Here is an 18,419-nt window from a genome sequence, read left to right as displayed (position 1 = left end):
AGTTCGACAATAGGGGAGGCGCCAGCTAGGACATCTCAGTGCATACAATCTTCGAGCTTCACTGAGCTACCATCAACCAGACCATAAACATAATGTACGAAGATAGTCCCAGAAGTATCAGACCTGATGTATAGATGGCGATTTTTTGGTTTAAAATTTTCCTATATCACAAAGACCTTACACTGAAAAGCTTATGCTTGAAGGGTGATGGTGGAATCTTGATTTATGTTTGTTTTGGAACCGTTTTTAGTGAATGCTTTTAGAGCCATTGCGAATATCGAAAAAATGTATTATCGATACGTGATTCAATACTTTTATTTGAAAGGTTTTAGGACATCCATCATCAAAGGGGAGTTAGATTCTACTCTAGAAGAAACTGGTCCTTCGTTAACGACTTTAAGATGTTGGTGGCAAAGAGTTTAAAGGCTGTCGTATGAAGACGAACTTCGCAGTGGTCGACCCGATGACACTCCAGATCTGACAACTCCAGATATTGCGGTGAAAATCCGCAAAACCGTATTGTTGTGCTGTGTGCACGATGGCTAGCGTGATTACTTATAATTGAACAAAAATAACATCGTGAGAAAGTGTCAACGGAGTATTTAGCAAAGTTTCACAGCAAGTTTTAAACCGAGTTTTTGGGTCGATTTATAATCATGGATAAAATATGGTTCCATCATTTCACACCTGAGACGATAGAGCAATTACAACAATGGACTGAAAGAGGAGAACTAGCTCCAAAGGAAAGGAAAATCGTTAAATCTGCAAGAAAGGTGATAGAGACAGTTTTTTTGGGATCCACGTGGGATAATTGTTATCGACTATTTCCCTGAAGGAAGTACAATAAACGGAGAATATTAAACAAATTAATTGCGTTGTTTGAGGGAAAAAAATGAGGAAAAAGCGACCGCATTTGGCGTAAAAGAAAGTCTTGTGTCATTAAAGCGACGCACCAATCCACACTTCCGCCATCACGATGGCCGAAATGAATCAGTTTGGTTTCGAACTTCTCCTTCTCTGCCCTTATTCGCCAGACTTAACCCTCTCAGATGATTTCTATTTCCAAACTTGAAAAATGACTTAGTGCAAGGAGATTTGCCAGTAATGAAGAGGAGGAGTCCGAGGTTGATACCTATTTTGAAAAATTCGAAGCCTCTTGCTATAGATAGACTATATAAGCCTTATAACATCGCTGGGAAAAGTGTGTCAATCTCAAAAGAGGCTTTGTTGAGAAATATGGTAATGTAGGATCAGTTTGTCAGATCGCTGTAATATTTTGTATATAAATAAATTAATAGGTATAATTGTTGTGATGTGTATGATCACTGAGTTCATGTGGTTCGCAACATTGCTGGAATTTTCCCAGTAATTATCCTTGGTTGAGAACCGCATGAAGTGAAAGAAAGTCGAGCCTCTCTTTGTTCGAACCAGGAAAGAGGGTCGAAGAACAGTCGACAACGGTTCTGACAAAGGATGGTTTATGATGTCCAGATGTAGCTAGCTACTTGGCGGATCGATAATAGGTCTCTGGTCAGGATACGCCGCTGTTTTATTGCCCCAGAAATCGGCACTTAAGGTATTGGAGAAACTGGGATCAATCTCTTTTGATCAGAGGTGACGAGGCGGCGAAGTGTCGGGAGTGTCGTCAACGAACGCGAGTATCCTCTTAGTTAAGTTATTAAGGAAGCCCCTAACTGTTAGCACTCAGAAATAAAATCCTAGATAATAGAAGAAAAGAGCCTGCAGTAATATGGTTTTCCTAAATTGTTTTTTCTTTAAGTATTATCCCTGGTACTTCTGGGACCATCCTCGTATGTCAGCGAGACGTGCAAACGAATATGGTTCATTTTTCATTTTAATGTAAAAAAAAACTAACCAGTTAACTCTTTTGAGGAATGAAAAACAGGGAGAAAAGTTTCAATTAAATCAAAGTGTCACAATTAATTACAAACATTGAAAAAAAGGGAAAAAAGAGAATAAATAGGTAAAAGTCGCAATGGTCACAGCTCATCGAGTTTTTTAAATCATTTTAATAACGGTACTCATTCGTTCTACAACGATTTTCTTGAAAACGGTTAGTTGTGTCAGAAAAACGCAAGACGGTAAAATTTTAGATGTTTTTATGGCCTGATAGATGACAACAGTTAAATTTAGTGCCTCGGTAGAAGCATAAAATGTGGGCTATTCAAAGTGTACATCCCCCTTCAACCCTTCTGAAGTTAGGTCTGCGTAATTTTTGAAACAAAGTAATATAGAGCCCTTAAAAAAACAAAATCTTGCAAATTTTCATGAAAATTGATTGGTAACTGCGGTCACAACAGCATCGATAACTGTGGTCACAACAATTTGACCTAATCGAGTTTTCTCGCCCAACTTTCAACGATTCCAATTAGAAAGAGATGCATTTTCGGGCACAGGTTTAGAGGAAGGAAAAGTTTCATCGTCACCTCAAAAACATTGGCACTCAACTATGAATCACCCCGTATTATGAAATTTTTCGTTGGATGGAGTGAAACTACAAAAAATACAAAAAACCACATAAAGGGAATTTGTGTAAATTTATCTATCGCATTAAATTATGTATTGTTACGTGCCGCTTTTGCTACTGAAACGGGATTAACAAAGTCATTTAGATCGGTAAGAGCGAATCATTAACAACACTATTCCTCACAAAGAAGAGTTGTCCGATATAGCTGAAAAGCATAATTTCAGAGAAAATGTTGTTTGAAGTGTAGAAAAAACCTGAAAAGTTTAAATTTATTTACGTCAGCATTTTAGCCGGGCGGACATTTTATTTCATTGAAAGCCTCAAATTAAAAGTCCAATTTCGCACAAAATAAATACGTCCCTGCCGCATTTGACTTGCTTTTGTTGAAATATACAAATGCATGTATTTGCTTTTAACGCAATTTGTCTTTTTCAAATGCGTTATTTCGCCCCTTTATCCGTCAGAGCTTATTTTTCCAATACACCAGAAAAAAAGCTATTTAAATTGAGTTTTAAGTAGTCTGATAGAGACATCCCGTTCTGTTCCATATTATAGAGAAACGTTCTACATAAATTTTTGCCCTTCGTTTCATCCCCAAAGCATACACCAAGGGAAAATTCCCTTTTAAAACAGTTGTCCCATACACAGTGTCATCACGAAGTTCCCCATTTTCCGGAGATTTGCATATAATACCGGAGACAAACAAAGTGTTTCGGCTTTCCAAATATGGAGGCAAGTTTTCCCACTACCACTGAAAAACGAGGCAATTCGAAACCGATAGAAAACTCACTCGTGGGGATGGTGAGATTTATGTTTATGGGGTCGATTCAGTACAGTTTTATTTCGGGAAAGGGCTAATAAAAAGTCAGCAAACTCATAAGGTCTCAGACTAAACGCTGCACCCAATCCCGAATGTTAGTCTTCTGTAATTTTGTTTACAATGTTTTTCCAGATGCAGGGTTTAATGGCCGGCGAAAAGGCAACACAATTCAAGGAACAGTAACTCTTCAACTTATAGTTACTCTCCGGTCTTTTTGCGCCAACCGTGATTCATAATCTACGGCGCCACCTTTCAGAACTTGCGAAAACCAACGATTTTTCTCGACAATATGGCGATTTAAGAAATAAGTTGAATGAACTACAACCAATTTAAACCCTTATCCCATAGATTGCGTAGGTATAAATTGAAAGTTCTAATCCAACTGGATTTGAATTTTATTGCGACCGAAATGTAATCAACAAATGCGAAGTTCCAATATCTTTCCTCTGGAGTGGCGTTCTTCCTAAAATTCTTTCATCCGCTCTATTTACTACTAACCAATAAATTTCGTCTCACATGTATTTTAGATGGAAAAGTTCGGAGAACTTCGGCAAAGAGACGGAAAATCGAAGAATTTATAAATCATAAGAGGGCAAAGTTGTTTGAGAGAATAATCGTGTTTGTGCATCCAATTTGAAATATTATATTAAGCCCACATAACCGGCATAACTATTGTCACAGGAACTTAATTAATGTATGCATGCTTTCGCCCTCAACCAACCCATCAATAGTCATCACTCTTTCAACATTGCCATAACTAACTTTCGGTCATATTTATCAGTCATAATATCCTTTTGAAATGACCGAGTATGACTGACTGCTTTTGTCGAATAACTGCGGACATAAATTTTAGTTTGTCCGGGAGTAATGGCGAGTGCCAGCCACCACATGAAGAGAGAATATATGACTGTGGAGGGGCAATTATTGTAATGATTGAGGTTTGGAAGACATTTTTCTAGGTTTATAGAATGTCGTTTAATATAGCAAAAAAATTGAGGGACATAAAACTTCCTGGCTACCCCTGTCGTTGAGATGGCTGAAAGATTTTTCATATCGGAATTGAATTGAGTGTTGGACAGAAACAGCATTATCTGCTCGTACAGAAGATTGGTTTTGCCGACGGATAATATAGCAGATGCTCTGTAATGTAATCTAATTCCAACCAAGTGGGGGTCAAGTTACCGAAATGTTTACATTAGCGAACTTGATCTAAATAATCAACGGTTTATTAAAAGGGCGTTTCACTTCAGAGTTTTCCAACCCAACTCGTTCACTAAAAATTTACGAAGATCTAAAAGTGATAAAAATTTAAACATTTGTAGTAAAGTTAATTTTGACGTGCGCTATTTTTTTGAATATTTTCAACTGCCCGCCACTTTCGGTTTGACCGGAAATAGAGGTCAATCTGCTTATTTCAAATGGGACCTCTAGCATATCATTCTATTTTTAGATTCTACGCAATGTTTCAGACACATTCTCTGTTTAACGTCTTCTTCTTAGCACTTATCGTTTATAAGATATTTGACCTTGAATTAAAAATGTACACTATGGTCATTTATATGCGTTAGTATTGTACAGGGCGTCCAAAATTAAGCTCCTAACATTCGAATTTTTGAAGTTGCAAAAGTCATTTTTTTAAAACTAAACATTCAATAACTTTAAGCAGTGTCAAGTGAAGAATGTAATTCTCTATCAAACCATATCAGATTTACCCATACCTATTTTCGAAATAATTAGGTTTTATTACGTGAAACTAGTAGCAGTCTAGTAGTACATGTTTATACTGGTAAATCTTTGATAACTTACATCTATGATAGGATAACGCGTTATTCATATTTCCACGATTAACTATGTGAAGAGTAAAAACGATCCAGAATGAATAAATACTACGAAATAATTAAATTTTATGTACTCACATACAATTTAATTATTTTGAATATGGTTTGGATTGAGTATAGATAACCCTGATACAGTTCGATAGAGAATTGCATTCTCTACTTGACACTGCTTAAAGTTATAGGGTGTCCCGCTTGGAAAAGTAGACTTCGGCGGCTTCAAAAATGTGAATGTTAGGAGTTGAATTTTGGACACCCTGTGTATGTAACAAAACTGTACGCTTAAGACTCTGTATTGACACTCTGCAAAATATGAAGATTATGTCTTTAATTGCAGCGGAGACATGTAATTTTAAAATTGGTCATTACAGGGGCATGTTTTCAATTCAAGGTTAAATATCTCAAAAATGATAAAGGCTAGATATAGGGGATTGTCGAGAAAATGTGTCTGAAATATTATGCAAAATCTAAAAATAAAGTAATATGTTGTGGGTCAAATTTAAATAAGCAAATTTACAGCTATTTCTGGTTAAACCGGAAGTGACAGGAAGGTGAAAATATATTTTTTTAATAGTACACATCGACGTTAACTTAATTCCAAATTTTCAAATTCGGGTCACTTTTATATCCTAATAAATTTTTAATGAACTGGCTGGGCGAACAACCCTGTATACACTGCGTACGAAAACTCCGGTAGTCCTGAAATATCTCGAAAAATATCCAATTTATTTAAAAACACCTTATGTAAAAATCGAAGGAGTTTAAAAATTATACCATTCCGCAGTATTCAGATATATACAAGGTACGCCACAAAGTAGTAATGAATTGAAGTTATATTTTTTCTTACGGAATTGCATAATTTTTATCACATTTTCTGATTCACCCTTATATTCTGAACACATTTCATGTAACTTATCCTAGAGCTAACTCTAGCGGTTCAACAGCGATTATAGATATGAAGAAAATCAAACGAACTTATTTTTATTGGATTAAGTGTTTCGAATGTACAGATGCGACGAATTTGGCGATCTCAACAGTCATTTTAAGTGTAATCAGTGGAGGTGATAATGGCTTATCTTTTTTGTCTAATCTATCGAATAATAGTAATTAGCTTGCATATTATTCAGGTTGAATAGGACGTGAAGGTGAAATAGAATGGCCCCTGATATTACCGGATTTGATGTCCCTTGACTATTTTCTATGGGGCCACTTAAAAAATGAGGTTTATAACACGAAACTGGTAGATTTAAATCAGTTAAGGGGAAGAATTTCTGACGAATGTCGTCTCATTACTGTCGAAATGCTCGAATGTGTTTTTGGAAAATTCTATTTAAATGGCTAATTGTCAAGCGGTTCAGGAGACATATTTTAAGCATTTCCTTCAATAAAAATCAATTCATTTACATAAGAGCAGTTTCTTTTTTTTTATTCCTTCAATTCTACAATAGCTGCTGAGCCGCTAGAGTTAGCCATAAGGTATGTTACGTGAAATGTCGTCAGAATGCGAGGGTGGGTCAGAAAATATCATAAAAATTTTATCATTCTATAAGAAAAGACATAACTTTAATTAATTTTTACTTCGTGACATATCTTGTATATTTCTCAATACCGCAGAATGGTAGAATTTGTAAACTCCTTCAATATTAACATAAGCTGTTGTTTAACAAATTGTATATTTTTCGACATATTTCCGTGTAGTCGGACACTTCGTATACAGTATACATAACAAAATAAACAAATATTCTAATAGTGACAAGTATTTTTTCACTAAAAGAAAAATAATCTGCAATTTTAGTCTGCGTAAATTGGCACTTAGTATTGGCTTCCAATGCCTGCGTCCGTAATTTACGAAGAACTAAAATATCCATGTATGATACTTGTTTTCTTTCAATCCGATCTAAAGTTTGGTTAAATACGTGCATAGCTTAGACATCATTCGCTTCATTACTAACTTCAGTGGGAATCTCCTCATCATTCTGACTGTTCATATCTTCCTCCTTATCAACATCATTCGTCAGCTTGTCTTCGTTCCATAAATTAATATCAGCTGGAATGCAAACATTGTCGGACTTTACTATTTCCAATAAATTAAGAACATCCACTGATGCACTAAAAGAACATCAACATTGAATCGCAATTGTTCCCTAATTACGCTTAACGGAACATCATCTCCATCTTGAATATTGGTATAAAAGACATTTTTCCAATCTTTTTGCATAGTTTGCCGATTAACTGCATTCCAGGCCTTCTGCAAATTTGAAACAGTTTCTCGCAATTTTACCTGATTCAAGACTTCAAATATATATTCAGAATATTTTGAAAAGGACAGACGAAAGTAGAAATTTTCGGTAATACAGTTTGGTGGGTCTTACTACGTTCTGGGCCATGGATCGAGTTAATGGAGTTCCATTGGACGGTATGTACATGACAAAAATTGACCCACCTTCGCTACTCAGTCGTTGTTCTGGAGGACGACTTGGTACATTATCTCATGGTAACAATACTTTTACCAGAAACTTCTGCTTTTTGTTTTATTTTTTATCTACAAATTAGATAATCTTCAAATTATGAATATATAGAACATTTGTGATTACAAATTTATTGTCATACCTCAGGGAAAAAGCGCTTTTGGAACCATCTCAGGAACATACTTCTAGACATTTTAGCTGCATTTGAAGAGTCGTAATCAATAGGAAGATTAAAATTTTTAAATTTGCGTCTGTCACTAGGAACTGTTTACGTCGTCGAGCGGACACGTAGCTTACGTCATCGAGAGTACACATTGTCTACGTTATAGCGCGTTGCGCTTAATCATAGAGTACGAATTTTGTGTTTGCTTTAACGGAATATTTCCATTATCGCGTGTTTACGTTATCGGGCGTCTGCTGCACACCCAAACTTGAAACACATAAAGCAGTTTAAATAAAGCGACGTTTATTAAGGACCTTTATACCAACAATCGAATCAAGGTGCCATAAGAAGTGTCCGACATTAACTCCTGAAGACGGGAATGAAAGCGGGGTTTAATGAAAACAAATTGTTTTGTTTCTTTTAGGGTTGAATTAAATTTTAATTACATTTACGAGAATTTATTTCTCTCCTCTCTCCCCTGAATATTTAACAGTACGTTTATGTGAATAATTGTTTCGGGTTAAATGGTTGAAAGTTTCCCGGAACTAACCATACATCAACTTCCTACAGGAAAATCTGACTGAGAGGAAGATTATCCATCATTCAATGTCGATTTTCATACTTTAAAGGAACACTAGATGAGAATCTGTTAGCCAGTGGCAGAGTAATAATTTCATATAAAAGCCACGGTTACCTAACTGATGGTAAAAAGTTTACGGGACATTAATCACGTTGGACATAGCTGGTCAATTGATTTATCTCATTCAAGAGCAATACAGAAAACTGACCATTATATATCATTAGTGGGAAACATTTAAGGTGGTCATAAATCGTTCTTTTTTAGCCCACTTGGCTTCCTGCAGCGGGCAGGTATTCGTAAACCAAGACATTCCAGCCCAAATAGCCACTCCTGCGATAAAAAATGACAATCTAGTGACCCAAACCGTCTATGGTTTCCTGGATTTCACCACCACCATCGGTAACACCATCATGGTGTTTTCACCGCAAAGCTCTTCGGCCGCAGTTACCGGTAAGTTTCCTAAATTGAAGATATTGCGATGGTAATTTTGGAATGTTGCAGAGAAAAGCAAGGACGTATCTTTGAACGTTATAATCGACACGAAGCCTGTGTCCAAAAAGGACAATGTGGCTGAGATAAAACCGTCCAAAGTTGCCGAAAAGTCGCAATCCTCGATAGTGCGGGCAAATCTCCAATCGGAGGTGGAAATTAAATCTTCGACGAGCAAGGCAGATCCTGCGATAATTATAAGTAAAGTCCAGGTCGTCGAGGAAATTAAGCCCTCGGCAATTAGCAAAGTGGAAGTAGGAACCGAGGCGTCGAAACCTGTAAGTTTCTTCAGTTTCAATTACCATAATAAAATGAAATTTTGTTAGATCATAGCCAGCAAAGTCGAGGTAATAACCGAAGAAAAACCGACTCAAAGCGTAATTCACAGCGTCGTTCAAATCAAATCGGACGACGAACCGGCTGCGATTATTGGAAATAACATCGGCGAGCCAGAGTACGATTTCCTATCCAGACAACCCTCAGAAGTCGTTGAGGAAACGTACAAAGTAATAAACTTAAGGCCCAGCTCTAAGTTTTCGTTAAAACCTCGTTCCACGGCTGATGCGAAAAACAGGAAAGACAACGTTCGACCGACTGGATTAGTTTCCAAAATGGAAGGTAAAACCACTGAAAATTGTTTTAATTTGGCTTCTGTTATGGGGTTAATAGCTCAATCCAATCTTGTTCTCTGGTTGCAACTGGTTTCACAAAATAGACCTCAGAAACATCAGACTTTCCTGTTACTGGGGAAAAATCCCCTAGTTGTGCCGAATTTCCTTGCCTCCCCGGAGGTGGGAAATATTGTTATCAGGGAGCATGTACGACTAACAACTAACCCTTATTTTTTAATTTTTCTTTGGAAATGAGCCGTACAATCATGTGTATAAAAGGTATGAATGGAGAAAACGAAACTAGCTCTGCAAAAAGCCTCCCATAATACCTTTCATATCTTCCCGCAGGAATGGTAGTTAATGACGGAATCATGACGTCCTACGAAACTAGCGTAATCGGAACCTACATCAACGGTAAGTATGCCCAAGTATTGCAGAGCACCTCGCACGTGTTCCATCAACCCATCAACGAAGGTAACAAACCTAGAGGGAAAATCGCCCCCACTCAAAGCTTGAGGATCCTGAAGACTGCGGCTCCCAATTTGAAGCACCATAAAGTCTGTTGACCCAAAGTTTTGTGTTCTTTTTCTACAGTTATTTGCAGAAGCAGCAGAATTTGGAGCCGACTCCTGCAGCGACTGCTAACGAAGCCGCGTCCGTTGCAGCAGTTGATGGCTTCGGCGCGCAAAATTCGATAAAAACGACACGAAAACCGGGAAAGAGGTTCAAAACCCGACAAAAAGAGCCGGACACTGTGGAACAAAAGACAGAGACAGAGACGACCAGTCAGCCTGCTTACAAAAAGACGACGAAGAACAGAACTTCGTCCCGGAATTCCAAGTAAGTCACTTGGAGAACATTTTTCTTGTGTGTATTACATAGGATGGGTCCTTTAAAAGTATTAATGTCTTTAAAATTATGCCGCCAATAGAAAAATCCAAAAACACGTCCACCATAATATGACGGGGAAAGATTATTGAGGGCATGATGAACTTACTACCCTCTATCAAATGCACCCCAGGCGCCCCAAGTCATTTTTTTATCGCACGAACATGGCTGCGACATGTCATCGGAAAGTATTTTCAATAAGTTTTTCAATGATACCAAAGTTTCTGGAATGTCGCCCTCAAATGTATCCGATAACGCCTAAAAGGCAAAATCCATTAGTAAGGCACCTAGGCGTAAAATTACATGGATTTCAATCATGTATAAGTAATAGAATTGGTAATTCATTAAAAATTTTACTGTAATTTAATGAAAGCGTAAGAATGTCTTTCAACATTAATCATTTTTTATCATAAGTGTTCGTTATTTTCCATGCAAACGTACAAAAGATGTTCACGTTCTCGTCGCACATTGTTATCAAAGAAGCAATAACAATGCTAAATGTAAGATATTAGATATTTTTATTTTATCGATATTTATGAATGTTTTTCCACACAGTGAATCGTCCAATCCTGTATGTTATCTGAATTTCACTTCGTGCTTCTTCTGGCAAATTTTCAATCGAAACATGGTTTATTCAATTGCGAAACGGGTTGAAATTGTTTTTATTCATAGTGCTGAAGAACGTTGTCTTTTACAAACCACAGAAATATTTCGCCAGCGAAATCGTGAAATGAACATTAATTCTTTCTACATTATGAAATTAATACATATTTCTGAAGAAACCAGTTTTCTAGCCAATAAAAAAAAGGGATCAACCTCGGATATTAGATGCACTTACTCAAATTGAAATTCTCGGAAAAATTCCCATCCCATCCCATCCCATCCCATCCCATCCCAACCCATCGAACATCCAATCCCAAAATCCATCATCGACTCTCTGTCAAGCATCTACTTTAACTGGACTACTAACAGCATTGGTCCGAAAAATTCTAAAATTACACAAATTTCATCCATGAAAAACTCAACTTCATCAAGAATTGAATAAAGTGAATCCAGACCGACGAATTGAATATTATGAGGTGATGCTAGCTTCGATCACCAACTAGCCCCGATTACTGCTAAATGTTTGCTTCAATGATGAGTGTATATTTTCCTTGAATTGCACAATTATAGAATCTGGAGTGACTCGAACCCCCACGTTATGAAACAAGGATGTACTCAGTATCCACGAAAACTGAACGTTGAGACCGGGATCCTTGAAGATGCTATCATAGGTCCTTTGTTTATTGACGGTAATTTGTATGGTGAAATCTACCATGGCTTTGTAGGAAAAGCTATTAAACCATTAATAATTCATGAGCTAGAAAATAAGCAGGACGAAAATGAGGAATTGAAACTGGATGAAAACTCGTTAAGATTTCAACAGAATGGGACACTATCACATGTTGTTTTACCCGTTAGGTAGTGGTTGGATGACAATTACCTTGCAAGATGGGTTGGAAGGAGAGGAGCGATAGAATGGCCTCCTAAGTCTCCCGATCTGACACTTTTGGATTTATTTTTGTGGGGACACTTAAAGACTGTAGTATTCAAAACCCAACCAGTAACAATTGAAGAGTTAATATAACTAATTACTACTAAATATCGTTCAATTCCCAAGGCAAGTTTGTCAATGTACGTCAAGAATGTGAAGAATATCGTTTGTACGCTTGCATGGAAAATAACGAACACCTATTATAAAAAATTAGTAATATTGAGCTATTATTACTTATTCCTGATTGAAATCTATTTAATTCTATGCCTAGTCGTGATACTCATGGATGTTGCATTCTAGGTATTATCGGGTACATTTGAGGGCGGAATTCCAGAAACTGCGATACCATTGAAAAGTTTATTAAACATTTTTTCCTACGATATATCGCAACCATGCCTGTGCTATTAAAAAAATTTCTTGAGGTGGTTGGGGTACATTTGGTAAAGGGAAGTGAATTCATCGTACCCTCAGTCATTTCCCCCCATCGTGTTATGGGAGACACGTCTACGGATTTTTCCATTGCCGACATGATTTAAAGATATTGACATTTACACTTTTAAAAAATTCACCCTGTACATGTAGCAGTAACTATTTAAGCTTTCTTCCTTAAGCATCTTTTCTGTGTCTCCATATCTTGTAATCACTTTCCCTCTTCTTTAAACTTCAGTCGCTGCATGAGCATTCTTTTATCTGTGATGTAAAATTGTACAGTTCCACTGTTAGCATGTAAGCATGCGGGCACCCGACACCTGCACTAACACTTGTAAATAAATACAGACCACACACGTCTTCACAAAGACAGTCAAAATCTGGTCGAGGAAATAGAAAATCGAATCGCAAATCAAAATCTTCCAAAAGCACTACTCCTGCCTACAGCGAAGAGCCCACTACTCCCGCCAACAAGAGGTATTCAGGAGGCACCGTCAGGAGGAAGACGAATAGCAGAGCTTCTTCTGTAACTAACGAGGAAACAAATAATCCAGGTTTCAGCAGGAGAGGCTTCAAGCCCAAAGTGCAAGCCTCCAGCGTGGACCTAAACCCTGGAGCTTCTACTAGTCTATACAAGTTCAAGCTGAATAGGTGAGTGCCTAATCTAGGCTAAGGATATTGATTGATTAATATCCCCGTTAAACTGAAAGTGACATTGAATAGAACTATTCCGGTGTGAACCCATTTGAATGTCCGATATATGTGTCCTAAATTCACACTTCGACAAGTACTAAAGCCCGTATTAGAAGATAAACTGTGCGAGATATGGAACGGCGCTATTATGCTTGAGGGACTGACATCAAACGCGAAATTTTGCTAAGGCATTGTTGATTCGAACCTAAATCATGCCGCTGAATAATGGATGTCAAGATTCAGCTGAAATTTTAAATCTTTATAGCACATTATTATGTCTCAGCTCTATGCAGTACGTGTATAGATGTAATATAAATACGTAGAGAGCTAAAGCCTTTCCGTAAAATGGTTTTACTGCAAAACGAAATCCATTTACGATATGAGTGCAGGGACGTTGATATCCAGGCCGAATTTGTAAATGCAAATGCGAAGCGAAAAAGCGCTTTCAAATGGCCGGAACAACTTTCTTTGCCTGTTTTGATAAATAATGGAAAAGGAAGTGCGACGTCCCATTCGATTTTTCCTTTGAGACGTGCTAAATTGCGCAAATTTGCTAAATATGACATCCACACACCATGTCCTTTGTAAAAAATAATCCCGAGCTGACCTAATTTAAATTGTAAATACACATCTACGTAAAATCTCTGAAAAGTGTATATTAATGCCTGAATATTAAAATACTGCAGTAAATGGCAACCATGCGTCATTTATTTGTTTGCAAATGTTTTGTGTCAGCATAGTGACGTTTGACGCTAACTTGGTTCCAATACTGCCGCAATGTGACAGCTGTCATTGGGCACTTGTTTTAGGAGGCAGTTTCACATAAACTTAAAGTTTCTTTAAGTTTATGTAAAATTATACCTCCTAAAACACTTCTTGTAGCGATTTATTACTAAATTAAATTGTCTCTATTTACTACATGATTACAGAAAAGTAGTTGGCGCAGGTGATTTTTAATCAATCTCCAAACTGCCCTTTCTCTCCGTTGTTGCAAGAATGCTTCTTTCCACATCTGTAGATAGAGTAGATATCGAACAGATTTAAAGGTATTTCAACGGCTATCAGGATTCCATAAACAGGATTGGCATAGTTGGTTTCCAAATCGTTCCTGAAATGAACCTCCCCATCTCTTCCAGAACACCTGGAAGATGGCAATACAAAACGACTCCCCGACCAAGAGTGTCGATCCGCAAACAAAACGACGAGAATGACGTCATTGGTAACGAAACTCTTTCGACTTCTTCGGTGGCGGTTAAGCCGGAGGTCGTCGCTCAAGACAGCGGGACGCCCCAGGCCAGATCGGACGACGTCGATAGTTTGGAAGGGTCAGAGTCAATAGCCACAATCATCGACGATGAAGGCGCAACCGAAAACAGGGTGGACAGTCCCTCGTTACCCTTGGAAACCCTTAAAGTCGAAATTTCGACCCCCGCGGACTTCAAAGATGTTTATTACGAAATTGCTACGATCAAGTCACCTTATACTTTTCAGGTGAGTTTTCGCCACTTGTAAGGTAATTTTCGTAATTCCGACATTTCAAGAACGCTTTAAACAAATTCAGGATGTTCCTATTCATTTTTAAGTTATTTTAAACAAAAATTTCGAAATATCGAATACCGTAGGTGGTGAGAAATGCGGCATTTTTGCACACAGCTATGCGAAACAATTGATTGTGGGCCAATACTGGCTACACCAAAGACCTCACAACTACGTTCCAAACCGCCAAACTCCAAAAGTTTAGATTAGAAATTAAATTGGACAGCAAAAAGTTTTATTGCAAACTGTTTGGTCGCCGACCCTGAAAGAGTTTCGGTGAACGAAGTAAAATAATTATTTCTTTAAACCGAGTAAAGCCCCTAAAGACTCTGTCGGTCATTCGACGTTAATTTGGTCAGTTGTAAAATTTTAACGGTCCAAGCATATGCTGGACCCCAGAAGTCGTATTGCTTCCGGTTGCCTGCACGTTAAAATTGAAAATTCAGATCTCCAGTTAGTTTTCCTCCGGAAAAGTGATGTAATCTAGTTTTCGAGGCCATTTTGTTCGGAAAACATGTTTAAACGTAAATAAGAATCGGTCAGGGTGGAGTTTTTAATTTAGTTCAAACTTGTTCGGAGGTTCGGACCAACGCTGTAAGGAAAAGTTTTTCAAATCTCAGAATTAGGAATTTCGTGTATTTCAATGGATACACAGGTCAAGTTGGAGAAAATCTGCAAGTAAGGAAGGAAGGAAGTACGATACGTAAAAATATTTAAATCGGAAGTCAAAACCGGAATCTGCGGCTTGGTGAATCTGAATTCTTATTTACTCTCTGAAGGGTTATCGTAAATGAAGGATATATCCCACTCCTTTATCAGACATCTACCAGATTTTCGAAAAATGTTAAATTCATAAAGGATACGACTGCATGAGCTCTTAGATTTGTTGAAAAATTTTGGCGTTTCCGGCTTTTTTGTGAGCAGCAATTCAGTTAAATTTTCTCAAAAATTTGCTGAATCTCCAAATAATGAGACAGGGCATTTTATAAAATTAGTTGAAGCAGATCGTTCATCACTTTTTATTTTTGGTGATAACACCTCATACATCAATAGAGTCTAGTGAAGAGGTGGAATTCTTCACTTTTCTGAGTTAAAAACTAATTGAGAATAATATTTGCCATCTATCAAGAGCTCGGACTATGAATAGTGAGCAATTCCACCGCTCCAGCAACCGGTACTGGTGCGTGGGGCATTATTCCGAAAAAAGAAAAGGAAGACCATTAAAATTCTGTGACTCTGTACAAAGACCACTTTCATTTTCAGGTCGGCAACGTGAAAAACACCCGCTACATCACTGTAACTTCAACCTTCGAAAAGAGTCTGGAATCGAGCGAGGCGACCCCAACCCTTTCCCCCACTGAACCGTTAACAGAAAATATTCTCGCCACGACGAGTAATTACGCGAAAGATAACAACTTAGACGCGAGCATCGCGACGCTGCCGCCCATTTATCTCGCATCGGACGTCGCGACGCCGCCTCTCGAAACACTTACGGAGACGTTCAGCACGACCCAGACGATGCTCAAGACACACATTTTGCCGGTAATTCGGAGCGTCAACGACACGACTAGTTCCACTTTAGTGCAGACCTACTTAATAACTCGGCTTGTAACAGCGACGAAGACTCTTCCACCCATGGAGGCGTATCATTTCAACCCCAGCAAGACACTTAACGAGTTTAATAGTAGGCTTGACGAGGCCGGATCTGAATTTAACCTGGAGTTTGAATTCGGTGATAGCAACGAGCAAGACGAGGACGGAGTTCCCAAAAGAATTTTACCCGCCGATTTGGATTTGGCTTATGTTGGGACCGACTTCAAGTTACCCGACTCGGATAAGGCTAAGTTCGAGAAGGAGCTCAAGAAAAAGAAAAAAAATGAAGTGCAGTTGAGCCAGGCGCAGTTGAACCAGGCGCAGCTGAGTCACGCGCAGCAGCCTAGTTTGAGTCCTGATCAGTTGCAGCAGCTCGCGTTGCTGAGATTGCTGAACCCTGCCGCCGCCCAAGGGCAGGTGATCACCACCTCAAAGCCAGTACTCAAGGTCGAGACTTTGTATGAGACTCACGTGCTCCCCGTGACGCAAGGACACAACACGATTCTCAGCACTATTTCGAAGGTGAAGGGAACCTTCACTAAAACGGACTACGAGTTCGGCACTAGCACTCTCCCTCCTGCATTCCCCCAACCCATCCCGCAAATCCCACAAATACCACAAATACAGCAGATACCTCAAATACCCCAAATTCCGCCTCTATTTCCTCCACAAGTAGGACCCCAATTCACCATCACCACTTCCCCAGTGACGCACAACACTATAGTCACCCAAACAAATAGTAAAGTGCTGAAGCTGACTTTCGGGGCAAGAACTGCGTTGACTACAGTATTTTCCACGACTGTAGTACCAACAGTGCTGACGACTTATATGACTGCCTCAGTGCCAGTGGTAGCGCCCACTGCAGCCTTCCCCGGGTACTTCTCACCTCCATATCCGGGCGGCTACCCCTACGTAGGGTGAGAACTTTGAGTGCAAAGAGACTTGGTCCTATAGTGTAAAAACTCCTGTATGATAGTTCATTTTGTACATAACCTCATGTTTTCTTCGTGATCCTTCTTTATTAAGTTTGCTTTGTTAACCCGGGATTAACAGTTTGTTATCTAGCCTTAAGAACTAGGGATTCATGTCCTTACTCGATTTTCAAGTTACTGGACTTGTTTTGAAAAATGTTTGGTGCCGAGTCAAGCATTGCTTCAAGTGAAGCCGTTGACATTCAAGTAGTGCTATCTTCAAGTCTAGCAAGTACTTTGTAAAAGCGTCAATTTAGCTCAATGGGTCCCTATTAAAGAAGGTACATTTACGCTTAAAGGTTCGATAATAATTGTGTCTGTTGGATTTTATTATGAAAAGTTTATTAACTGATGTGTGTCAGGTGCAATAAAGAAGTGCCTCTTGATCATTATAGAAAAATTATATACATTTTATAAAGCACTCGTTTTCTTTCAAAGTAAAACATTGCCTGTTGTTAGTGTACTTTAGAGCTTAAAGGGGTATAATAATCATCATCAACTCTGAAACCTGACAGGTTTTAATTCATCCTCTTTTTCAAAGGGAACGGATATCGTTTCCGACATTGCAATTAAGCCAGCCGATGAACTGCACAGGATTAATATCTATCCCTCAGGTATTAGATTCACAGAGTCATTCCGAAGAGATTACTTTTCATGACCTCCGTTATTAGTTCGCCACTTCGGTCGAATCCACATAAGCAGGCAAAAGCGGAAAGGTAATGAGGAATGGTAATTAAATGGAGGATTTTACTCTCAGACGTGTGCCTTAATCACCTCTCTTTTCTCCGTCTTTACCCGTTTGTTTATTTTGTTCTTTGTCTGTATCAAAAAGCAAAGAATGCAGTGCAGTTTTATTATCCCTGGATGTTTTTCCTAACGTACGATATAGAGCGGCAACAATGCGGCGCGTTTTTGTTTTTGAAGCGCTTGAGCTTTTATTCGCTGTGGCGTCGATAGGGGGACGTAAGTACCTCTTCATTTGCAGCCCGCATTGCCAAGTCTAGGAAATTTCCTTTACTTACGCGAACTTCTATAAAAGGCAATTAAACTTCTAATACTTTCTTGTGTCTACAGGGTGATTCCTACGAACATTACGATATTTAAGGAGCTGCTCTTCTGAATTGTTCTGAGAGTTAAATGTTATATAAACGTATGTCCTGAAATTAGTCATTTCTGAGATACAGGGTGGTAAATATTTTTTTAAAAATCTTCGTATTTTCAAAATGGCGCAATACAGCGAGTTTCCTAACTATTCTGAAATATTTCACGAGGTGATTGCCCAGCTCGAAGCATAAGAAAAAGTCAATATGACCGTAGGTCC

At 38.4% G+C, this 18,419-nt stretch overlaps 1 protein-coding gene across 1 annotated transcript in view; it reads left to right on the top strand.

Moving 5' to 3' along the window:
• The window catches only part of LOC136343190 (uncharacterized), a 79,831-nt gene extending 62,315 nt beyond the window's left edge, over positions 1–17,516 (top strand). The window contains exons 3-10 of the mRNA XM_066289758.1: positions 8,619–8,804; positions 8,856–9,121; positions 9,170–9,461; positions 9,803–10,011; positions 10,059–10,294; positions 12,654–12,956; positions 14,135–14,489; positions 15,798–17,516. Coding sequence (XP_066145855.1) covers positions 8,619–8,804; positions 8,856–9,121; positions 9,170–9,461; positions 9,803–10,011; positions 10,059–10,294; positions 12,654–12,956; positions 14,135–14,489; positions 15,798–17,048 — 3,098 coding nt within the window. The 3' untranslated portion in view covers positions 17,049–17,516. The remainder of the gene's footprint in view (positions 1–8,618; positions 8,805–8,855; positions 9,122–9,169; positions 9,462–9,802; positions 10,012–10,058; positions 10,295–12,653; positions 12,957–14,134; positions 14,490–15,797) is intronic.
• Positions 17,517–18,419: the final 903 nt, after the last annotated feature.

The sequence above is a fragment of the Euwallacea fornicatus genome, chromosome 13 (genome assembly GCF_040115645.1).
Source record: "Euwallacea fornicatus isolate EFF26 chromosome 13, ASM4011564v1, whole genome shotgun sequence".
In the NCBI taxonomy this organism is placed as follows: Eukaryota; Metazoa; Arthropoda; class Insecta; order Coleoptera; family Curculionidae; genus Euwallacea; species Euwallacea fornicatus.
The sequence above is the reverse complement of the archived record's forward strand: the minus strand, read 5'-3'. Positions and strand labels throughout refer to the sequence as shown.